Source organism: Fistularia commersonii, chromosome 11, assembly GCF_037954325.1.
Source record: "Fistularia commersonii isolate RoL2024-O1a breed Wild chromosome 11, RoL_Fcom_v1.0, whole genome shotgun sequence".
NCBI lineage: Eukaryota > Metazoa > Chordata > Actinopteri > Syngnathiformes > Fistulariidae > Fistularia > Fistularia commersonii.
The window spans coordinates 11,907,211-11,932,273 of record NC_141294.1 but is presented as its reverse complement, the minus strand read 5'-3'; the positions used below and the strand labels follow the sequence as shown (position 1 = coordinate 11,932,273).

The following is a 25,063-nucleotide window of genomic DNA, read 5'->3' as shown; positions in this document are numbered from 1 at the left end:
TTTCATTTGGCTTTATTGAGGAAAATTCTAGAAATAGCAATGATCCGTCCTCCATCTTTACCCATTAAAGTCAATGACAATACACACCGCGTGCCGCGAGGGGGCAACGTAGCTACGTGTGGACGTTGACCGGGTAACCAAACAGGAAGTGGGTAGGAGGGGGAGGGGACGTACGATAGGCTGGTGGGCGTGGTGGAGGCGCAGGTCGAAAGGGGCGGCAAAAGCGAAAAGAGAGAAAGAAAGGGGGGGGTGTTATAGTGAGGCGGGCTCGCCCTTCAGGAACAGCGAAGAAGAAATACGAAGAGGATGGTAGAACTTCACTGTCGCGGCAGGTAAAAACAAAAACAGAAAAACACTATCCCTTCTCATCTCCTATCTTTGACTTTCGCTTGTTTAATTCGACTTTTCTCTAAAACTCAACTTCACCGCGCTTCGTTCGCCTCGGTGTGAGTTGGATACACATTTCTGGGTCAGTGTTTAAACTTTAATGGGAATTTGACCTGTGAGCGAGCGAGCGAGCGAGCGCGCGTGCGTAGGTCGGAATGCTCTGTAGGGTGTGTTTTTCTCCGCTGGTTGTTTCAGGTCTCTTCTCAGGGTTCAAAGTTCTAAAATGAGAAACTAAAATTCAATTTAAATGGCGAACTTCTGTGAACATTAACCCTGAAAATTACTTTGTCTCTGTCGCTTCTAACATGGATGAAGGAAGGGAGTTTCTTCACATCTTTAGAAAGTCAGATAAATGCTCAATAAATGTGATATGCAAGTTCCCACTTGAAAACCTATCATTTCTTACCGCGCGATATAACAATGTCATATACAATGACAATATAAAAAATTTGATAACATTTGCACGATAAGAGGCAAAAACCTTAAAGTAACTCGTGCTTGAAAATTGTCCGGAATTGCAGGGAAAATATGCTGGAACCTGAAAAACAGCAAAAAGCCTTTTGCATGTGTTTACATTACTTTTAAATATTCGTCTTCACTTGTTAAAATCCCTATATTGTGCGGTCACATGGCAGGCTCGCTATAAAATATCTCAGTCACGGTCAGTGTCAATTTACCATTTTTATATTTTCATCAAATACGTAAATATTTAAATTAATGTGTTACAAAAAGGAACATACTATTTTAGACTGTTCCAAATAATTTTAACTCTTCTGAGCTCCAGTTTCTCTCCACATTTACTGTATATCTGAGCAGTAGAACAAATACATTTTCATAAATGTAAAAAAAAAATCCCTCTATCTGGAGTCATTAAGTAACAGTTCATTTTTTGGCTTTTTGTACAGAAATTCAATTGCATTACATGTAAGAACTCATTTCCCCAAGGTCCTGGTTCCAACCCATTAAAGTACTGCCATAAATTTGAATATTCTTTTTTTTTTTGTTTGGTTTTTTTGCCCCTGGCTGATGTTCCTCCTGGGGATTGTGGTTCTATGGCCTAAGAATTTTTTTTCTATTTTTTTTCCCAACACGCTTGTGTGTTCTAGTGTTTATAAGCATAAATCGAATTTTTGACATTTGTTTCTCTATCCCTGGATTATGCCAGGCTAAGACTACATTAAGAATTGTAGTTTCTAGTCTCACCCTGTAGTTATTATTTTAATGTCTATATACTTTGACATTTAATTGCCTGCTTATTTCTTAATAACCTCTGCTTAACTGTGTAATTTGGTTTATTGGAAATGAATATCTTGCTTTGTCTCATTTGAGTTGTTGTCTTCGTTAATTTAGTTTGAACTATTCAGTGCTTTCTTGTTTTGTGTCAATTTTAGTTGGATTCCTGCAGCTTTCAAGAAACTTCCTTGTCATCCAGTGGATTTTTGATCTGTGTGAGCAGGTATCCAAGACGAAATGCTCAAAAATTACTGCCAGGTCTTCAATCCAGTTTTAAGAAGGTTCTGGTTGACTCTTGGTGTTTTTTAAAGGTTATCCTTGAGTTCTGGATTTAGGAGCCTTTTTCATGGCTGTAATTTGAGCTGGTGGAGTAGGACAGGTTTGACAGCCAAACAGAAAACGAAATGTCTGCTCAAATGAAAATGTATGGCATTTAGTAGTGTTGCCTCGACAGCAGACCATCTTTGATGCCCTGTGTGTGTCTCTGCTGCTACTCTCAGATGGATGTAAAAAGTCAAACCTGCTGACATGTAAAAAACATGCTTTAGTGTTCTTTTTATATCTCTAGACTGACGGTTTCTGGTGATGTCTGATTGATGGACTAGAAAGTTGTGTCTCCTATGACACTGTCATTTCCATGCCCTTATGTTTATGAGACAGTCTTGTGTGCATCTGTACAAATGCACTTGTGTGTTAGCGTATTTGTATTGCTGTCCACCCCCGGGGGAGGGTGTGCCCAACGCAAACAGAGTGGGAGGGGTTAGTTGCATTCCAGGTGAGTCACCTGAGCAGGTTTGTGTTTGTGGAAAACATAAAGGCCTCCAGTGTTCCAACTGCTCAGAGAAACCTTCTTATCCTACAAAGACAGAAAAACGTTCAAAATGGTTGATTTTAATTCTTACAAACTCCAGTTGATTGGAAAAGTTAAATATCCTTAAGTGCGAGCATGATTTTGAAGTTAAACTAAGGTATTCATTCTGTTGAATATGCCAATTTTATGCATAACATTTTCCTCATAGTTAAAGTCATAAATGGTTTGTATAGACTAGAAAGTGGTAAAGTATACCAGAAACTATACAATACAACAATAACATACAACTTTCTAGTACCTGGAACAAAAATCGTGGGTGTCTTTCTTTATCCTACAAGAATATCTTTTCATCGAACCATGTGTGGAATATAAGATTTGCTTCATGATTTGCCAGTATCCATTTCTATCATTGAATATCCATTTATTTGAGGAGTTGTTTTGCTATTTTAGCACTTATATGCATCATATTGCACTTTATTGTCCACAACCAGCCATAAGATATCTGCAATAAATTACATAAAATGTCATAAAAATTGCTTAAATTCACCTCAAAGCTGGTTAACATTTGGAAATGAGAAAACAGTAACAATTAAGTTGCTTGATGTTGAGAAAGTTTAAAAAGGACCTTTTTTCCATATTGTGGCCAGTCTAATTTTGAAATCTCCTGTCCTTTTTTACAGAATGGTTGATTTGTCGTCTTTTGGCTTTCCTTGACAAATCAAACATTCATGCTGTTATATTATACGATAATTTAATCACATTATCGGTCCTTAGCTGGGAGTCATGGATGTTCATTAAAAAATACAATGAAATGTTGAATGAAATAAATTAAAAAATAAATTTGATATCAGAACAGCGGTTAATCATTTCCGAATAAGTTAGGAATGACACTAAACCAACCAACTCATAAACACAAAAGTCCTGATAAATTGTAATAAGTACAGTTCTAAAAATATTGAAAATATCGATAACCTTAAGCAGTTTTTCAGCAGGACTGGACTCCATTGACTCACTGTAAAGTGATGAACTTTATTTCAGCGAGTTGAACTTCAGCTATTGTTTTTTTTACAAAGACAGGAAACACACACCAGTGTTTGTCTCTCCATCTTAGATATCTTAGTTGGGACCTTCACACGCCTGCACGTGCATGGGCACACACACACACACACACACACACACACACTGCTCCTAGTGGGAACCTCCACTTGCTAGAGATATTTGTAGCCTCTAACCTCCAGCTGAAGGACTGTTCTTTCTGTCTCTAAACACTACACCACACTGTCTCAACGTCCCTAAACATCTTTACGGCTTCTGAGTGTCTTCAAGTGCCCCTTTGTGTCCAGAACCCACATTTTGTGTGTCGATGAAAACATTTATCTCAGTGATTCTTCATGTTTTCACTTTTGCTACTTTTCTCACATACTGTCTCTCAAAGTCTCACTATCTGATGATGTGCATCTTTAAATATTATCCCCATGTATAAACTTTCAGTGCATCACCTCCACTCTCTCCTCTAAATTCTTCATTGTCTCTGAATGTGTAGTCTTTTGCTCCAAAAATTCAAGGATCTATGAAACCCTCTTGAAAAACATTCCCTTTTTGTCTGGCTGTCTCTTATTGTCCTCATTTTCTCTCTTCTCTTCACCCCCTCTGAATGGTCTCGGTGTCTAAAAATGTCTCGTGTCAAATAAAAATCACTGCTGTTGGGGTTCTCGAGTCGTCATAGTTTTCTTCTTAAATTGCTTACTAGTTCTGTGCATCTCATTGTCTACATGTCCATATGTTATCAAAATCCTAAAATGTTTGGCTTTTGCATTAAACAAGAAACTTGAGTGATATTATTGAGAGGTGTGGTCTACCAAGTCCGGGGGGGCGTACCTTTGAACAGACAGGAAGCGGACGCTTCCCTCTCCAAACAAAACCAACTTGAGATCAGTCTCCTGCTATTGTTGTCAGCACTGCGTGTTGTAGTGTAAGGTTGAAACAGTCTCACAGCTCCTCCATTTAATATTGGAAGGTCCCATTTGGTTGTTGTGTTATAAGACTGAATCCAGTAGTTTAATTTGCTGCCGTCTTAAAGGTTATCAGTATACCCGCAGGTATGGAAAAGGCCAACTGTTACTTCTTAAGGTGACACTTTCCCATCTCAAAGATTCATGTCTCTGTTTTGGAGAAGACACCATAGAAGTCTTGCATGAAAATCAGCAAGTTTTGAGACATTATGTATAAATACAATATTTTGTAATGTAGAAGCAGCAGGAAATGTAGGAAGATGCTGAGGAGCAGAAACTACTTGCAAGAGAGCATGGAGTACAACTTGTTTGCAACTAATTATTCCAACCAACCAAATAATCTTAAAAAAGATGACATGAAATACGAAAAGTGTATGTACTGTTTAATTTAACATTCAGGTTCTTTTAAGAATCCAATGGAATGTAAAACAATAGAATGCAACGAAATTGGAATGCTACTCCTTTGGTGTAGAAAACAAAAAAAAGAGGGAAGGACAAGGAAAACACAACAATATACTACTATAATGAATAAGATTATATACTTTAATGTATTGTAGGCAAATGCTAGAATTGGAACTGCCAGAGAGGAGGTCTGGAAGAAGACTAAAGAGAGGATTTATGGATGTAGTGCGAGAGGATTTGAAGGTAGCTGGTGTGAAAGAGGAGGATACAGAGAATAGTTAGATGGAAAAGGTTGATTCTGTGGTGTGGTGATTCCTGAAGGTAAAAGCCGAAAGGAAAACAAGGCTTTAAAGTGAGAATTGCTGAAATTCAAAACTGAATTTTAAGTCAATAACAATAACAATTAAACAAAAGTTAGATTTATTAAAAACAAAGGCAACCATCTTGCAACATTTTAATATTTCGATAATAGAATGTGAAAATATAAAAACATAATAAAATTTCTAAATTTTTAAACTTTTTTTTTTTTTAACTTGCAGATATTGAAATAATTAAGTGAAAGAAAAAAAATCTGTTTGGAAAATCTTTCTCCTATTACCAAAGAGCATTTCTTTTGCCTGATTTATCAATAATTCAGCAAACTCCTAGGATTCTCAGGCTGGTTTATTTAGTTCAAGGTGTCACAGGAAAAACATAGCAGGGTTGACTGGAGGCAGGATTTCAGTTGTCTAGAGGCTGCTTTGTAAGCACTTTTCTTGTGTGACAAGTCATGACACATCAGAACATGACATTCATTCCTCCGCTTCATTCAGCTGCTTCTCCATAGATGAAAAAAGTTACACCCTGTCAGTCGCTTAGTAAATTTACTCACTTAAATCTTTTTTTTCCAAACTGGTTTGGTGCTGACTCTGACACTTTAAAAGAGCAGAAACCCTTTCTCTAAAACATTTAGTTATTTTTAGTTGAGAATAGATTTCTCTCTATAATATTTATATTATTATTTCGCAGTATTTATACTAATAAAACAACTATCTCTCTGATTTCAGGGGGTTAATAACCAGTTGACCATTGACTCCTCCTCATCATCATCGTGACCTGCCCTCTTTGAGGGGTGGGCCCCTGTGGAGCCCAAGGTTGTCACAATGGCAACAACCTCAACTCTTCTCAGCAGGGGTGAGTCCTCATGCTACATTATGGGTAATAGCATAAGCATTAGATAGCATTAACTAGTATTTATATAATAATTTAGGGTACCAGTATCATTTGCATCAGCTATGTTTAGCTCTGATAATATAGAAAGATAGCATCTAAGATTTGCATTAGTCACAGTCGTGGCGCTGTTGTAAGTGGTATTAGAAAAGTTTTTACACCACAAAAAGTCTGGAATAGTATATATTAATGTAAGATAGATACCAGTAAGTAGTTGCACCTATTGTTATTATAGCCTTCATGTCAGCACTAATATCAGCAGAAAGCAATGATGGCAATTACTTCAGCAGCATTAGTAGATACAGTGGGGCAAATAAGTACTTAGTCAGCCACCAACTGTGCAAGTTCTCCCACTTAAAAAGATGATAAAGGCCTGTATTTTCATCATAAGCACACTTCAACAATGAGAGATGGCATGAGAAAAATATCCAGAAAATCACATTGTCAGATTTTTAAAGAATGATTATTTTCTGACTAAATACTTTTTTTTTTGCCACACAATATACATTTCCTAGAAGTAACAGGGTTGATACAGGATAAGGGTTCAGCTAGCATAAGCCAAGAAAATAACAAGTAATGGAAGTCAAATGCAAGCAATTAGTTATAGTAACAATAGCATAAGCAGTATTGTTAGTCAACCAATAAATTACAACTCTGAAAGGAGAAGTAGATATTAAAGATAAAGTGGTGACATTGCTAATAGAATTGACAACAATGGTGTTACATGCAGGCCAAACAGTTAAATCAGCTGTTGAGTTGTAAATCAATGGAATCAATGTTGCATCAGAAAATATACCCAAAGGATTAGAGGTAGAAATAATAGTGATGTCTATGCTTGCAGTAGCATTGTTTTAGTGGCGCTTACATTAACATTAGTACTATGAAAATATGGGTATTTGAACCACTTTTAGAGCTGTTATAACAATCAAAGTTTACAGCATCATCAGCAACATTAGCAGAATGCCACCGTTCCTTGACTTCCTTAATTGTGGGCGTGTCTGTCTTGCAGGCTTGGGCCTAGTCCTTGTCGAGTTCAAGTACGAGTACAAAGATCGTGATGGGACATTGGTCTCCATCAAACCTAATGAGCGCTATGTTCTGCTTGCCAAGACCAATGACCACTGGTGGCAGGTGCGCCATGACCACACCTCCAAATCCTTCTATGTTCCTGCAAATTACGTCAAAGAGCTACCTGATGTCCCGTCACCACTGGACTTTACTGATCAGCCCAGTCATGAGCCTGCACTGCTATCTGTGGTGGCGCCAACACCAACACCAACACCAACACCAGTACCAGTACCTGTCCCAGTCCCTGTTCCAAAGACGCTGGATGAACCTGCTGGGACTCGAACTAAACCAGGTGACGAAGTGACTATCCGTCTCAGACCTGAGGGCAAGGCCGGATACCGCAAGACAGAGAATCGCATGTCAACCTTTGGTGTGCCACTGGATTTTCATGAGCAAGGGCTACTGGAAGTGACACCCCAGCGACATCCCAATATGCCAGCAGGCGAGACCCGATTGCCCAGTGGTTCAACCAAGGCTGATAGTGCACTGAACAAAATACCTCTATTGGCAAACCAGGACAAGAGTTGGGATTCTGGGAAAACCCGTGTTCCTAGTTTCAGTCCTGCAGACCCTCTACGAAAGCCCTCCATCCAGACCCAACCCATTGCTGTAGAGACACCAGTTGCCCCCACACAGAGCAACCTGCAGACAGCTCCTGATTGTCAGGACAACCAGGAGGAGGAAGAGGAGGCGCTAGAAGAGGAGTCAAGTGAAACAGGAAGTGGCGTTGCTGAGGAGATAGAACCTGATAAAGAGGAAGAATCAAGCCACATCTATGAGTCAATCCAAGACCTGAACATTGATGTGGATGCTCTGGTGCAAAATAGAGAGAGCACTGCTGACCCACCAAAGCCTCCTTCAGATTCTTCCCTACAGAAGGTAGGATCTGTGAGCTCAACTGGAATTTTGGAGTTCTCTAAACACATTTCACCTATTTTACCTCTACCATCCAGCAGGCCTGAGTTTCTAGATAAATGTCATCCATCTGGTTTCTAAAAAGTAAGGGTGTTGCTTTTGGGCCCTCGAGACGTACAGTGATCTTTTAGTAAACATTTAAGATTCCCGTGACGTTACTACAGGCTCTGTATTAACATCATCAGACCTTGGCTGGTCTCCTCTGACCTGCTTCATCCTTTTCTGATTGCCTAACATGAAACTCTACCGCTAACATGAAGCCCAGTTTGTGGATGTTTTGTGGATTTCTTCTTCTTTCGGCTTGTCCTTTCAGGGGTCACCACAGGGAATCAACTTTCTCCATCTAACCCTATTCTCAGTGTCCTCCTCTCTCACACCAACTACCTTCTACGTCCATAAATCTTCTCTTTGGTCATCCTCGAGACCTCTTGCCTGGCAGCTCCAATTCCAGCATCTGTCTACCAATATATTCACTGTCCCTCCTCTGTACATGACCGAACCATCTCAGTCTGGCTTCTCTGACCTTCTCTCCAAAACATCTAACATGTGCTGTTCGGATGTTTTGTGGATATATTAAGATATATTAAGAACACAATAAGCCTCTTGGATGAGACATGAAAACACTTTAAACTGACTTTATAATGTATGACATAATGTATGAAGAAATAAATATAGAACAATCATGCAAATCTCCTTAAATTGGAGTACTGTTCACTGAAATAAAGTGAGGAGGTAATGGCCACATAAAAGAAGAAGGATACATTTGAAGTATTTTTGTCAAATCAAATGGTTTGGTTGAAACTCATTGTTGGTCCCCTTGGACATCAGACTTGTTAATTAATTTCTTTTTCCCAAGTGCTTGAAAAGATGCACATTCCAATATAGTATGAGAAAATGTACAGGTAATCACTGGTAAATTTGCAAGAATCTACCTGCTTCTTCTCATATTGTCACCTTCTTAAAATGATTTCTGAAGCCATTTTTGACAAAGAGGATTTTTTTTGCCTAAATAAAATCCTAACTCAACATATGGCTCAGTTTTTTAAGTTTTCTGAAAAACTTGAAAAAGTGACTGAGGCGATTATTTTAAGGAGGCGACAATATAATGTACTGTGAAATTGTCAATAGGAGGTTGGAGAGGGACACATACCAGAGAAGAAAACAACAAAGCACCTCATTAGTATAAAAAAACCTTTTTGTAAAAAACCTTGTTTTTTACAAAAATTACAACTTGTAGATACCTTAAGGAAACAAGCTTTTAGAATTTTGGTGTGGAGACAAAATCTATACTGATAATTTCAGTTTCAAAGTATTAAAGATTACATATTAAAAATATTTTGGGGCCAAAATGCCCTTTTCAATTCTACATTGAACCTCGAAGCTTATTTAATTTTTTTCTTATCTATGTATTTCTTAGCAATTTTTAATAAATAATGCAAAATTATATCTGACTAATGTACTAATTACAATATTACCAAATAATAATGTATTTGTACAATTATTTTGTAGGAAAGTATTGAAAAAAAAAACAGAAAGAATGAGAAAAATAAGCCGAAAGGAGTAGAAGAAGAAGAAGAAGGAGAAGCATCTAATAATTACTATAAAATAATTTTTATACTTTATTTATTTTATTTTTATTTGGGAGGCATTTCAAAGTTTAACAATAAAAAAACCTTCTAAACGAATGCAGAGTATGTTAACAATACATATGGATAGTAATTCTAACATTCATGCCAGCAAAATGGAAACAAAATACAGAAAGTCAAAACACATATGTTTCTGTCTCATATTGTCTCCCTTTCGTATTAACAAGAACAATCGTTAAAAATGGGAATGGCATGTTACATTTACTCATGTCCAAAGTAAGATTTAATTGTCAGATATAGATGGCAAATTCATATAATGATTATAAAGGATAAATATAATAATGATAGAAAATCTAATATCCTTAGGCTGGTATTACTGATCCATTTTGACCACAACCCCTTGAACTTATCGATTTTTTTTTTTTCACCAAAAGTGTTATTCTTGCCATTATGTAAATTTTGTGTACAATTTTCAACCAATCTTCTAATGTTGGTGCCACACCTTGAAACCACTTCTTGGTTAGTTCTTTTCTCCCCCCAGCAAGAAATGTTGTTTGTAAGTATTCACATTTCATAGATTGAATATTTAGTACCATTGTTCCAAAATATACAGGACTGTCTCAGAAAATTAGAATATTGTGATAAAGTTTTTTATCTTCTGTAATGCAACTAAAAAAGCAAAAATTACTTTTTCATGATATTCTAATATTTTGAGATAGGATTTTTGAGTTTTCTTAAGATGTAAGCCATAATCAGCAATATTAGCCAGTTATATGTGATATTTGGACATTCACAAAATACATGATAAGAATTAGCAACATTTGAACCCCATATCATTCAACAATTGAGTCCAAGCCCTTTTTGTCTCTTTGGAGGGCAACACGGGGCAACAAAGCAACACATAATCCTTTTCTGCCCAAGTGTTTAAGTTCCCTTAGCGCTGAAAACTTTAAATTGATCTTGATATTATCCTATGTCCACTCATGGACTTACAAGTTGTCACATAATCCCTTCTTGTATCACTATCATTTTTGTGTGTCCTTCAGTCTTCTCTTGTTAGTGCTCTTTTTCAAGATTTTCAAAACCTTTTAATTTTCCATTCTGCCTTAAGGTACAGTATGTTGTTAGCTCTGCTTATCCACGTTTTTAATGTAATTCCTTGCCTGTTTGGGATAAAGTGTACATTGTATGCACATCTTAGTAGTATTTTCTTTTATCTTATCTTATCTCTTGTATCTTTTATCTTCTTTCTACCAGATTTTAGGGTTACCAAGGAAGTAGTCTAGGCTTGTTTTAATCAGTGAGTTAATTTTTGATGTAAGACTTAGAAATGGGTGGTGATTCTATCTGGATATAAACAGACTTAATTAATGATCAGCCGAGCATAATTAGCTTCATATAGTTTTGTAATAACCGAATTAAGATCAACGCCTAGATATATAATTGAGATCTTATTGCTTCTCATGCTACATGTCAAAAGATGGATTTGTTGGATTGAAGTTGAATGGTAAAACTTGTTTTTTTCAGTATTTAACCTATCAAGTGATAACTGACTGAATTTTCTCCAAGGACGTTATATATGTTGGCAGATACACCAAAGGTTGGGCCAAGAATATTAATATGGCATCTGAGATAGTTTACGATTCTGTCCTACATACTGTAAATGCTCCAATGTAAATGAGCATATAATAAAGGATAAAACATTATTTCAATTTGGAGGACTAAACATTGACGTCCTCCCATACTTGGATCAAGTACAATTGAGCTGCCAATTAAAAAAAGGAATGCAGGCTCAGCATCTGAAATTTTATCCAGTTAAAATATACATCGACAGACAAAGCACTATCGTAATGCGTCTGGCATTGAATGTGAGATTTACTTCGACTTGGTGCAGAAATTGCACATCGAGTTCTACTTTGAGGTGGGAAATTATATAAACTGCACTGTCGATTTGATGCAGACTAAAAATTAGCTTTTACAATAACATTTTACTGACGTATCCAGTATGCCGTTGAAGCGATGGCTGATTTGCCACAGCTGTCCCTGCTTGACCTTTCTTTATAGCAGTGCAAAAGTGAAAATAAGTATAGCAAACATTTGACGTCATCAAAGTTACATATTGAAAAAAAGAATACAATATTTACAGCACCTTGGATTTTAAATGCATGCATGCATGTCCCAGTCAATTTGCAATAAGCACTTCTTGTGTTTACCTGCTGGTATATATCATGTGCTTTTGTGCCCGTCTGTGTGTCTGATAGGGGATTAGTGATTTAATACTTTTGATTTTCTTTCATTCAGTGTTTCATCATAATTTCAGTTATTCAGATCAGCTCTTTTTATTTTGCCAAGCCCCATTTTTTCTGTAAAAACAAATGCTGAAATTAGTATATCAGTTGCTTATCTAACTTACTCGTAGTTATTCTTTCAATATTACTTTTTTGGAATATATTAGGGGAAGGTTTTTCACACATTTTGAAGATAAATATGGCCTTTGGATTGAAGTGATCTAATGAGCAATTTTTTTAGCTGGCAAAGTCACATGCTGTCATTTTCCCTAAGCCATTTAAGTTGTAGCTACTGCTGATGTCTGCTGACTGATGTTCAGTGAATGGAGGATGTGATGACACCACAGGATGCTGTGATGTCACAGGATGTAATGATGTCACAGATGGCAGGATTTATTTTGAAGGGAAATGGAGCGCAACCTGCTGGATACAACGGGAAACATATTCAAACATTCATTGAAATCATTTGATTTGCTTTCCCTTCCAGGACTGTGGGTCAGTGGCCTTGTCAGTAATGTTAAAAATCTTGTTTTGTGTTTGGAAGATCTTACTGTTATAGTTTAAAAGACTCAAAATATTTTCCGACTACATCTGCTGGGCAAGTTCATTTCAACACTTTAAGCAGCTGGTTGTATGCATATTCTCATTGAAATATTGCCTTCCTATATGTGTAAGAATCCATGACTGACCTGTCTCCAGATATTCACACTTATATTCTATGTTTCAACATGAAATTTGCAACCAGTCTTTAACTTCATAAGAAATCTAGTATAGTTACCTGTGAGCAATTTCTGTCATTTTGCCTCAGCAATTAATGGTTCACTGAAAACGAGCTGCAATCAGTGTCTTTAAGCAGATGGGAATAATCTTCTTGACCAACCACCTCTGATTGTTCAGCAACGTGAAGAGAACCTGCTCACTGGTTGTCTTTTTAAATGCTGTACTTCTGCAAAAAAAATGCTCACTGTTCACTTTGTATGGGGCACGGCTACACATAGGAGGAAGAGGGTCTTGTCTTGATGGCTTAGATTGCAGCTTGTACGGGGTTGGGAAAGCCTTGAACTGTATGAATGGTTCTGCTTCGTGGGGGGTGGGGCGGGGGGCTTATGCCCATATTTGCTGCAGTCTTCAGTAGGTCAACAAGAGGTTGACATCCTGTTGACTTGGGTCGGTACTTTTGTACCACGCACAGGCATTATGGGTTAGTCTAGACAAGTACATGAAGCTGTTTTTTGTATCAGTCCATTGACATAAATTCTGTTTAATTTTCTAGCTTCATCAGATACAAGTTGTAAATTGTATATCCCAGACAGGGTTTGCTGTCATTAAGATAGGAGTGTGTTGTAATTTGATAATTTTTTACCAGTTTGGGTGATTTTCTTACATTTTTTTGTCCAATCTTTTTTTTTTTCATTGCTGGTGAAAATAATTGTGGGTAATATTCTTAAAAATGCTTATAGCCTTAGGAAGAAATCATTTTGACTTTAACATGCGTTGCAACTCTCTTGCTTTATTGTGACCTAAAAGAAATGAAAAAAAAAAAAGAAATTTTGTGTAGTTTTCTGGTAAATAAGCCCTTCTGATCACAGGGGGCACTTCTTTTGCTACAAATATGCAATTTTGTAATGTCAGAGAAAGGAGCACCGGTAGCGTTTCCACTTATGAGAGAAATATTTAATTTCACTTTGAATTTCTGTCTCTTCACAGAATGCCACTTCAGTTGGCCTGGTGTCTCCGGTCTACGCTAATATATCTTCTCTGAAGAAGTCATCCATCTCCCCTGCCTCTGACCTTACCCCTCTGGCCCCTAACTCCACTCCCAGCAACTCAGACTGTAGCCCTTTCTCATCTGTATCCTCCCCTGTGGTGACAACCCCTGACTCCCCCGTCAGCCCAGTGGATGGATGGCAGGTTGGTGGTTTTCTTGGCTGAAAAATAATTTATTTTCCAATACATTATTTTCCTTTCAACATCGGAAATAATGAATAGAACATGAATGATAGCTGTATCTATTATTGCTCATCATTAAGAATCAGGTAACGAGTAATTGCGATGGTAATGTCCCCGGAAAGTTTACATTACCGTCTTACTGCTGAGGTCACTTCTCACTAACTATGCGGTTATCTTTTACTCAGCTAACAGTTTTTCTCGAGTGTTCTTGTTTGTGTTCATCAGATGAATGAGGTGTTCAATGTCAGTAAGTTAACATAACATTATCATTGTAATGTTATGGGAACCTTATATCTGTTGCTGAATGGAGCTAAGATGGCATTTTGAGGCTGTTTAGTTCATGTACGACTTAAATTTTGACTTGAGTATGACTCAGCTCCTGCTGCCACTGCAGGTTCACATTGACCAGGGCAGTGGGAAGCAGTTTTACTACCATCCGATCACCAGACAGACTACCTGGTCGGACCCCCGCGCCTCCCAGTCTGACTCTGTCTTGGACCCATCAGGGGGACCAACCTCGCCTTCCTCTTTTCAGGTGAAAACATAACACTAAACCACAAGTCGGTAAGATGTCAACATGTCTGAGCATTGATTAGGGAAAAAAAGCATTGAAGAACTGATGTACCTTCCTGTTGGTTGGAATTGTTTTCCTTAAGCTTTATTTCAGCAATTAATACATTCTCTTGCATTACATATTTGCTTATAATGACTTGTGCATCAGTGACCTGAGCTTTACTCAAAATAACACATAATAATACTATGTGGTTTATTTTTAGAACCCAATTTAGTATAACCCAGTTCTTTTTACCTATTCTATGTATGATGACTTGTTTTCTTTGTTTTTTACTCTTTTTTTTTTTAACTATTTTTTCGCTTATTCTGGTTCCCCCTAATTGATCAATTAATATCCCCCCTGAAAAATTTCATTTTATTTCCTTGAAAAATTTGTGTTGAAGCGGGTACTGTGATAACTACATATAATGTCACAATTTTATTTTTTCAGTATTGTTTATTGTTCTCCAGGGCTATTTGGCCTTGACTGAATGTACGGGGGTTCAGTGAAGGCTACATGCCTTTTTTAAAGCAATATTACATAACCTTTAGATTACTAATGGAGCTGCTAGTACTCAAGGTCTCAGGTCACAAGGTACTCTGTTGTCTTCTGAGCAACAAAAATATCAAAAGTAGATGCTCACCAATTATTTTCCAAGGAGACGTGAAAAAAAGTGTTACCTGATGTAAAGCTGTTATAATAACATTAACAATTCGCCCAGTGCATGTACATGAATGTTGTTACTAATCAAGCTATGTTTACTTCATTTATTGGCTATATTGTCACTCCTTTCTTACACAAACAAACAGATGCCATGCCTGAAGACAGTCGCATCAGTTTCTGCTTAGCTGGATCCTTGAACCGCAAAGTCAACTCAATTTTTGTTTTTACATGTTAACTCATACATACTTTTCAATAGAAATATGTATTTGGATGTTTTTTGGAATGATCACTTTGGTGAGTTTCTCCCTTAGCCATTCCATCCGTCCATTGTCTCCAGCTTATCCTACTCAGGGTTGCTCTCTGGGCAATTTTCCCAATTAATCTGCTGCTTGTTTTTTGGATTCTGGGAGGAAACCAGAGAAACCAGAAGTAACCCACACAGAACATGCAAACCCCACACAAAAAGGTCCTCTGCCGGCCTCACAGCCTCCCCTGTGAGGCTGAAGCATTAACTACTGTGCCATCCTTCTCCCTTAGTCCTTTTAAGGCCAAATACAAAAAGTGATTGAAAAACTGAGGAGCAAAGAGTCTTGTGTCATGTTAATTGCTCTATTGGTATAGCTACTCCGTGCACCATCATTGCTCTATCATGATAAAAGAGGAATGTTGTGTAAATGAGAGATGATTTAGAAAATGAAACACCTTGTAGAGTCATTGTTATCTCACATTGGGAACCCACCAATATTTATTGATGTGTTACCATGGACACAGGGGGTGTGTGGCTGGAAGCAGCTGGTGGATGAAGTGTCAGGGAAGTTCTACTACTACAACCCCACCTCAGGAGCTACATCCTGGGTTGCACCAGAGTCACTCCCCCCCTCATCACCCAGTGGGTCTACAAGCCCTAGGATACCTGATGATGGCCCAGTATGACTCATATGTCTGTAAAAGGTGAATGATAAGGTGTCATCTGATGAGGAAAAATATTTTAATTGCTGTTTTATGCTGTTTTTTTCTCAAATGAAGCCACCACTGCCAGTAGAAGATTATCCCATTGACACGTCGAGTGAAGACACTGTCTTTACTGTGGTAAGACACACACACACACACACACACACACACACACACACACACACACACACACACACACACACACACACACACACACACACACACACACACACACACACACAGACCCCTAATAGTTCCATTGACTTGGATTATTCCAGCCTCCAGTATTGCCCTCAAGGATAATGGGAAATGGAGTTCAAGAGGAGAGGCCATCTCAGCAGGTCAGGGCTTGGAGACACAGCATCGCAGAGGATGTGAGTCAAACCAACAAGGTTTCATAGTTTTGGCTTCACAAATTCACTGCAACTCAGGGCACAATTTTTTTTTTGATCAAGTTCAAAAATGTATTCTGTATATTTCTATATAATGAGTAATTTACAGTTTGTTCTTTTTTATGTCGATGTCCATCAAAACATTGCAGGACTTGGTCTTGATAAAGTTTCTGTTTTAGACTCTTGCTTCAAGCCACCGTAGAAATTTCTCTGATGTCACTGAGGTCACCAGCAAAATGGCGGAAAGTCATCAGGTACAAACATGCAACTGTGCACGCAGTAAGCCCAGTAGGAATCTTGGCTGGAAGAGAGGGAGGACAGAGAAGGGAAGATGAAAATGGAGAGGATAAACTTCTTCTTCTTCTTCTTCTTCTTCCTCTTCCTCTTCCTCTTCCTCTTCCTCTTCCTCTTCCTCTTCCTCTTCCTCTTCCTCTTCCTCCTCCTCCTCCTCCTCTTCCTCTTCCTCTTCCTCCTCCTCCTCCTCCTCCTCCTCCTCCTTTCGGCTTTTCCCTTCATGGGTTGCCACAGCGAATCAACTTTCTCCGTCTTTCTCCATCTCTCACCCTATTCTCTGTATGCTTCTCTTTCACACCTACTACCTTCATATCCCCTCTCACTACAGCCATAAATCTTCTCTTTGGTCTTCCTCTAGACGTGTGGTCCTCAACTTCTTTATCGCCTTTTTATCAACTTTTTTTATTAACGCTTGACAATTTTACCACATAATTTTTTCGTCTTTGTAACTGTTTCTAGGCCATACAGCATCGCTAGTCTCACCACTGTCTTGTACACCTTTCCTTTCATTCTGGCTGATAGTCTTCTGTTGCATAGTACCTGACACGTTTCTCTACCCATTCCAGCCTACTTCCACCTGTCTCTTCACCTCTTTTCCACACTCTCCACTGCTCTGGACTGTAGACCCTAAGTAGAGATCAAGAGGTTGGAGTATTTCAGGTTAAATGAATGAATAAATCACCTTTATTTCTATGATGACTGTCATTATTGGCCCCTGATTCCAAGTAGTCTAAGTGGCTCATGTCTTGTCTTGTCTTGACTTGTCTAGATCGTATTAAAAATCCAGGCAATATCCTGCTTACTAAGTGAAATTTCATGTCCTGTCTTCAATATAGAATTCTACAGTTTGTAGTTTTAAGACAAAACTAGTTACAGACGTTGAAGATTCTATACATTTTGTGTAGGCGATGTGCCCCCATTTTTGAGAAAATTCCCTCATAGCCTTATTCCTCTTAATTAATTCAACCTATCTGACCTCATCTAGCTCTCTCTTAGGTTTAGACAGACAAGTAAATTGTCCTGTCAGATGACAGACTCCCATCAGTTTTGAGATGAGATGAGATGAGAACAACTTTATTTATCCCGAAGGAAATTGTTGTGCCAGAGTTGTGCCAGGTGTTTTTTACTTAGGTCTGCAATCTAATTCACTAATGAAGGCACTGACTGTCTTGTTTTTGTTTCCATGGCACTGACATCAAATATCCTGCGGAAATATCCATGGCATCCTGCTGGTACCAGCAGCCCCACAGGCCTTCAGAAAACCTAGAGGCCCAGAGTGTGATCAACAAATTGTGTCAATGTCATTTCAAACATCAGCAGATTTCATTCTGTTCCTTTGCTTTAAAGTTTAAAATCCAATCAGACTGGAATTATTTAAGTGATGAATCGGCAAGTCATTAAATAGAGTCCATGAGGGTCCTTAAACAGTCTTCCTGGGGTCCTTGAGGGGGCGGCTTGTATCCTGTGGGGCATTGTGGATGTCCTTAAGTCAGTTCCAAAGCTGGATAAGTCATTTCCAGATTTCACTGAATCCATTCAAGAATAAGTTACTGTGCTCAAGGAGTTCCAGAATGGATTCCAGCGGTGTTCAGGTATTAAAGGGGCCTGTGATTAGTTTTCAGTTACTGTAAAAAAAAATATCAGGTTTTCAGATCAGGCTAAGATTCATAGATTTGGTTCTTCGGCTCCTTGAATCACTTGACTTTGTCCTTAAGAGAAAGGGCCTATGGACACACACCTTTCCTAATTGTTTCTGCAGGGCAGCCCGCTGGAGAAAGCAGGAATCCTCAACAAGACCAAAGTATCAGATCATGGGAAAAAGATACGGTGCGACTGAAACGCTAATCAGTTTGTGAGAACATTTCAGGTCTTTTCAGTTTGATGTTCAATGTTTTCTGTTTCATAGGAAGAACTGGGGCCAATCCTGGACTGTCCTCCATGGAGGGATCCTTACTTTTTATCGGGACCCAAAATCAGCCTCTGCTGCTGTCACTGTGAGAGACATGGGCAAAAGCCAGGGGCACCACGACACACACAATTAGCTTTAAATTTACCCAGTTAAAAAGAAAACATGACCTAGCATGTTTCCCATCATGCAGCTAAAAATCATTTATATTCTTTGTTGGGATATTTAATGGTCAATTGAAAACAAGTTATAGAACATATCTGCTTCAGATAGGTAGCTGAGACTCCAAAGCTATATAATGGTCACATCATCAACATAAAGTATTTCTGCATAAACTATAACTCAACTAAAAGACAAACATAATTTGAGTAATGTATGAGGAATGAAATTTGAGTGATGTTTACATATTTAAGTGTGATTCAAACAGAAGCCAGGAAAATAACATTACATGCTATATTCAATTTCATCCCTGACTACGGCTTCAATTTAGATAATGGTTGTGTCGCTGATGATTGTGACTACTCCTCCTTCTCAGACCAAAACATCTCAGATTGTTCCAGAATTCACTGTGGATCTGAGGGGAGCATCAGTCAGTTGGGCCTCCAAAGACAAGTCGTCCAAGAAGAATGTACTGGAGGTTAGACTGTCGTCATTATGATTCACAGCTGTCATATTATAAAGGACACCTACCTTTATAGTTACCAGTTGTACTTTTCACATAGCCATACTGCTTTTTTTGTTACATTGTCATATGTCAGTGTCCAAATTCACTTACTATGGTTTCTTTGGATCCATTTTACCATGACAAATGCCAAACTATTCTTCCATTGCATCAGCTACCCTCTATTCAGTGATTGCTTTGCACGCATACTCTTAACTTAGATACAATTTGGCTGTGGTGACTATTCCATGTTTCTTAATTGCACTCTAGTTTCCTGTGTTGTTGGGAATTTTGTAGTAATATTTTATAGTAGTTCTATTGTATCTTTTATATAATTGTAATTCATGTCTGTAGTGTAAGTGTGTAGTGTGTGTAGGCATTTTGCCATGTCTATATACACATGTTTCATAATACAGGGCTATTGCAAAATGTTCCCATGGTAGCAGGTATGAAAATGTGATTACACTGCTGTTTTGCCACATTCCCACGGTCTTTCTCTACCACTGTTAAATTGTGCCGTGTGTCACTCTGTTCTATAAATAGTTAGATGTCTCAAACTTTTCCAGGAGAATGTGATATTATTATGTGAAATCCTTTTTGTGTGTGTGTGTGTATGTGTGTGTGTGTGTATGTGTGTGTGTGTGTGTGTGCGTGCGTGCGTGCGTGCGTGTGTGTGTGCATGCTTGCGTGCGTGTGTGCGTGCGTGCGTGCATGTGTGTGTGTGTGCGTGCGTGTGTGTGTGCTCAAATTTCCAGTTGAAGACTCGCCAGGGCTGTGAGTATCTGATGCAGTACGACACAGATAGCATCATCAACGACTGGCTGAAAGTGGTACAGGGAACAATCATCAAGCTGGTAATCAAAAACACACAAGCAGGCGTGATGTCAGTTTTGATGATATTGATTAGTTGATTGATTGATTGACTTTTGACAGAATCTTGACCACTTGACTGATGATGAAGATGAAGGGTCAGACAAGGAGGACAAAGACCATAGACGGACAGGTAAGTGGATGTTTTTGGTAGCTTAATGTCATAAGTAGGATATGAAGGTAGTTGGTGTGAGAGAGGAGGATACAGAGAATAGGGTTAGTTGGAGACGGTTGATTCGCTGTGGCGACCCCTGAAGGGAAAAGTCGAAAGGGGAAGAAGAAGAACAATAACATAATCAGCCCAAGCAGCTCTGGCTACCGCTCCTTTTACATGTTTTACTTTTGTTTGGGCCACAAAGACACAGAAGATCAGGTCATCTTATAATGTGCATTAGTTTTGGTTAGTATTTTCCTGGTGAAATATTATGTCTAACATATTCGTTGGCAGTGAGTAGAACATCCTCGGCAGTTGACTCGGAGCAGAGGCGTGTTCGGACCAAACTGCGGCGCTTCCTTCAACGGAGGCCGACGTTACAGAGCGTCAAAGAGAAAGGCTACATTCAGGGTAAGGTCGAAACAGGTCTTCTTAAAATTGATGTCCACATAACAAAGTTTGAACATTGAGTTTCTTTTGAAAAAGTTTTGAAAAAGTACTAAAATGTACCATAATCTCAGAAAATGTTAAGGTAATTGTTGGTAATAGTGCTAATCTGTCTATGCTGTGAGATTGTGTTGAATGATGTCTTTATTGCCTTGTCAGACAACGTATTTGGCTGCTATCTCGACACTCTGTGCCAGAGAGAGAACAGCACTGTGCCACGTTTCATGGAGAAGTGCATCCGGGCTGTGGAAAGGAGAGGTAACATATCTGAGGATCTCTTGTGATATTTAGAACTTTGACAGAAACGTAAATGTAATACTCCTGATGTTCAAAAATTATAAAAAGTGTATGCAACACTTTGATTCTCAGTAGTTCACATGAAGACGCTCCTATTAAGATCCAAGATTTAAGATTTTTAATTTTATAGCATACAAAGGACATACATTTAGCAGCAGGGTGGCATGAAGGGTTATGGGAATATGACTATGAGTTTAATGTGAAGGTATTAGAGTGCAGGTGTTAAGATGTTTCAAGTTGTATTGCAACATTCTCACACGTTATTTAAACTTACTGGTATGTTATTAGGTGGTATCAAAGGAACAGTTACCATATTTTCTGGACTACAAGTCGGTGTGGCCAAAATATGTAAATGAAGAAGAAAAAAACAAATATAAGTCGCTCTGTACTACAAGTCGCATTTTGGGGGGGAAACTTATTTGATAAAATCAGAGACCAAGAACAGATATTTCACCTTGAAAGGCAAGTTACAGTCTAATGTCCGAGCAGACGTGCCCAACTATGACGATTTGCTGGTTAAACCTTCTCTTTTTTAGAACAATTATAACAGTTGAGCAACTATGGCTCCAATTCATCTTCTCTGTCTCTGTGCTCTGTCTCATCCCAAAACACATTCACAGCCTGTAGGAAATCACAAAACTCTGAACATTCCTCTAGACAGTACTGCAGCGTTGTTACAGTATTAATAACAATAGAATAAGAACAACTGGCTGAACAGGTGTCTGGTTGTTCTGATAGAGGCGGTTGCGTAGCATGAGGTGGTAACACCAAGAGGGCCCTCCCGTAAAGTCATTTATATTCATCGCCTTGCCAACGGCCTGGGAGTGGAGCAGTAAAGCAGTAACTGCACCATTGACAAGTCTCCCGGCACCACGTCGTCCAGGCACCCACTTGTGAACTTGTTCCTCAAGAACTGCCATCTAGCTTTTAGCCCTCTATCAGGTTTTTTTTGTTTGCTTCATTGCAGTTAGAGTACCTTCTGCTTTTTGCTTTTTGTGTTCAGTCTCTCTCAGTTATCTTTATAAGTTGATGTTTAAATTTAAAATTTTCCGTGGTACCGGAGTAGTACAAGGGGCAGATACTGGCACACAAGCATCGAGCGCACTCTCGTGTCTGTTAGTGTGGAAATAATAACATGTGAAATTACTTTATATATTTTAATATATGTCACACCCGAGTATAAGTCGCAGGGCCAGCCAAACCATGAAAAAAAGTGTGACTTATAGTCCGAAAAATACGGTGAGTTGTTGATTGTCTTTGGTTGTATTAACAATTTTTGATTATCATCCCAGAAGTGATAATAAAAGAACATTATACATGAGACATCGAGGGACCATTCCCATATGCACTCCCATTAAAATGTTCCCTAAACACTCCCTGAATATCCTAAAATGTTCCCTGAACCTAACAAAAACATTCGACCAAAATTGTGGCTGTTTGGATTGTTAAGTGTATTTGGAGTCACACAACAGCCAGTGACCCGAGTGTGACCCAAGTATGTTGTGTATCTGTCCTGTGCTTATTGTGTGTTGTCTGTGTGTTGTACTCTCTGTTGTGTGTCCTCAGGCCTAGATGTAGATGGGATCTACAGAGTGAGCGGAAACCTTGCAGTGATCCAGAAGCTCCGACATAAAGCAGATCATGGTAAAAAAGTCACTCTCAGCTGTGCTTGCTGTGGTTGCCGGTGATGTGTGTGTGAATACCCTTCAGTCCCAGCACATGCTATGCATCTTTTACAAAAGTCACCACTGACCATTACAAAACAGTCACAACTGCTACTCACAAGTCAAGGTCGCAATATAAGTTACATCACATAATAACTGCTATACCAATGGCACTAATCTCCACTTAAGATATTTACATTACATGATTTGGATTTTTTAAATGTATTTATAAGTGAACACTTCAATGACTCGTCATTCCAGAATTGAGTAATAGCAGTTACAGGTTGGGTGGCCATGTCTATTTAATTTGTAGTAACATCAGAATGCACACATAAGTGGTGCTAGCTCACAAATAGTGTTCAGTAATAGGTTTTTTTCCTTGGTAAATATTTTTTCTAATACTTAAATCTGGAAGGATTCAACAACAATTTCAAGGAAATCATGAAATCATGGTTTATGTCACAATGTGCAGATAATGTCCAGCAATGGCTTCTTCTTCTCCTTTTGCCCCTTCCCTTCAGGGGTCGCCACAGAGAATCAACCTTTATGATTAATTATTTTAACTTTATTCGTCCTGTTTTCTGGTTTTGCGGCAGAGGAGCAGCTTGACCTGGAAGATGGCCAGTGGCAGGAGATCCATGTTATCACTGGAGCCTTAAAGCTCTTTCTCAGGGAACTTCCAGAGCCGCTCTTCCCCTTCAGTGCTTTTGACAAGTTCATCGCCGCCATTCGTCAGTAAACCAGTCCTCACTCTTGCATGCCCAACACACATCACATAAACACGGGAAAAGTGTGTCAACATTATCCAGCTTATGTGTTTTTAAATATCTGTTTTCTTGATGTGTATTTATCTTCAGAGATTCCAGATTTCAATACGAGAGTGTCCTACATGAAGGACTTGGTCGCTTCTCTGCCACTGCCAAACCACGACACTATGGAAATGCTTTTTAGGCATTTGTGCAGGTGAGCATCATTAATGTGATGGGCTGGGTGAGGTAGGGGTTGAGAAATTTGGTTGTTGAGCTGGGCATCCTTAAAACTGAGAAACAAGCAGGCCATGATGTTATTCTCTGTATCTCCACAGGGTTGTTGAGCACAAAGAGTCCAATAGGATGTCTGTGCAGAGCCTTGCAATTGTGTTTGGCCCCACACTACTAAGTCCCCAGACCGAATCAGCCAACATGGCGGTCCACATGGTTTTCCAAAGCCAGATTGTAGAGTTGATGCTCAACCAGTTCGAAAATATCTTCTCACAAAGAAACCTTCACTAGGATCTTCGATGACTTTTCCACCATCTCCTGAAAAAACTCTTGAACTTCTTTGAATCCAGGTTAAAACCACATAGAAATCTGGACTGAAACATGTATTCCTGACATGGACTAGATCTGAAACGTTTCAGGAAAAACACATCTAGCACCTTTTTTTTCACAACTGACTTTGGACCCCATCATTACAGACTCCCATCTTTCATCTGGGTTCAAACAGGAACCTACTGGAAAAACATGAAGCTGCTGAGGTGCTGACAATCTGGAACATGGGGTGTAGTCTGTGAGACAACCAAGATGCCTAACAGAAAATTACAAAATCTTGAAAATATACTGTGTGTGGATGGAGACTAGCCAACTGTTGATGTTAAGCAAGGGGTACACCACAGACATTGACAGCAATGCTAAGACACTGATTATAAGTTAGCTGGGATTCACAGAAACAGACAGTGATGCTTAAGCAGCAAAGTACCAAAAACAGTGAAAATGTCACATGTACATTTACATTTTTTGTGCTTTTGATACTTAAACTAAGCAAGTTAAACCCAGCAATTGTCGATGACAGTCACTGTTTACTCAAACATCACATGATTGGAAGTAGATATACTGACAAAAGTGTCACAACTACCTTTAACATTTAAAATAACAAAACAACCAAATTATATTGGTATCCAGCAGGAAATATACTGTACTTCATCTCAGACTTAGCAGTGCGGTAAAAACCTCAAAAATTATTTTTAAAGAAATGTAAAATTGACTTTACTTTTGATGTTAAGCTAAGCTAACAATGTATACAGATTCTGATCTGGATTGTCTTACCAGAAAAATACCGTTCTTTGTCGTAATAAACTGGTTGCTGGCTTAACTGGAGTTCGTCTACGACTGAGAGCAAAATGTTGAATGGCTCTTCAATAATTAGAAACTGGAAATGCTGCTGTAAAGTATTGAGTTAAAGATATGTTTTGGTGTTTTACATGTTTATAGGTTTATATACCAGATGCTTAACAAAACAAACTGTAGACTCAGAAAGGGAAATATGTTAATAAGAGTATTTTACTGACTTAAAATAAATGAAGAAATATGAA

General features: G+C 38.5%; 1 protein-coding gene across 4 annotated transcripts; it reads left to right on the top strand.

The window, feature by feature from the left end:
- The first annotated feature begins 270 nt into the window (after positions 1-270).
- On the top strand, positions 271-25,063 carry arhgap27l (Rho GTPase activating protein 27, like). 4 transcript variants are annotated; one of them, XM_086154945.1, is made up of 21 exons: positions 305-332; positions 1,779-1,843; positions 5,892-6,018; positions 7,064-8,001; positions 13,619-13,822; positions 14,256-14,396; positions 15,849-16,004; positions 16,104-16,166; positions 16,307-16,402; positions 16,600-16,674; positions 18,474-18,541; positions 18,621-18,708; positions 19,156-19,257; positions 20,037-20,135; positions 20,215-20,284; positions 20,600-20,716; positions 20,912-21,010; positions 22,616-22,693; positions 23,310-23,444; positions 23,571-23,676; positions 23,798-25,063. In XM_086154945.1, exons 3-21 carry the CDS (start codon positions 5,988-5,990, stop codon positions 23,982-23,984), a joined length of 2,853 nt encoding a protein of 950 aa, XP_086011071.1. In that variant the 5' UTR covers positions 305-332; positions 1,779-1,843; positions 5,892-5,987; the 3' UTR covers positions 23,985-25,063. The 4 variants fall into 4 exon arrangements, with proteins under 4 accessions (XP_086011072.1, XP_086011070.1, XP_086011073.1 ...); XM_086154946.1 differs by lacking the exon at positions 1,779-1,843 and having other exon boundaries at positions 271-332; positions 19,171-19,257; XM_086154944.1 differs by lacking the exon at positions 1,779-1,843 and having other exon boundaries at positions 271-332.

Bases quoted from the DNA above. Each gene is read 5' to 3' on its own strand.
- arhgap27l (XM_086154944.1), top strand. From the start codon at position 5,988: ATGGCAACAACCTCAACTCTTCTCAGCAGGG. The intron at 16,005-16,103 runs GTATGACTCATA...TCTCAAATGAAG, and splicing joins GGATACCTGATGATGGCCCA to CCACCACTGCCAGTAGAAGA. The intron at 21,011-22,615 runs GTAACATATCTG...GTGTGTCCTCAG, and splicing joins CCGGGCTGTGGAAAGGAGAG to GCCTAGATGTAGATGGGATC.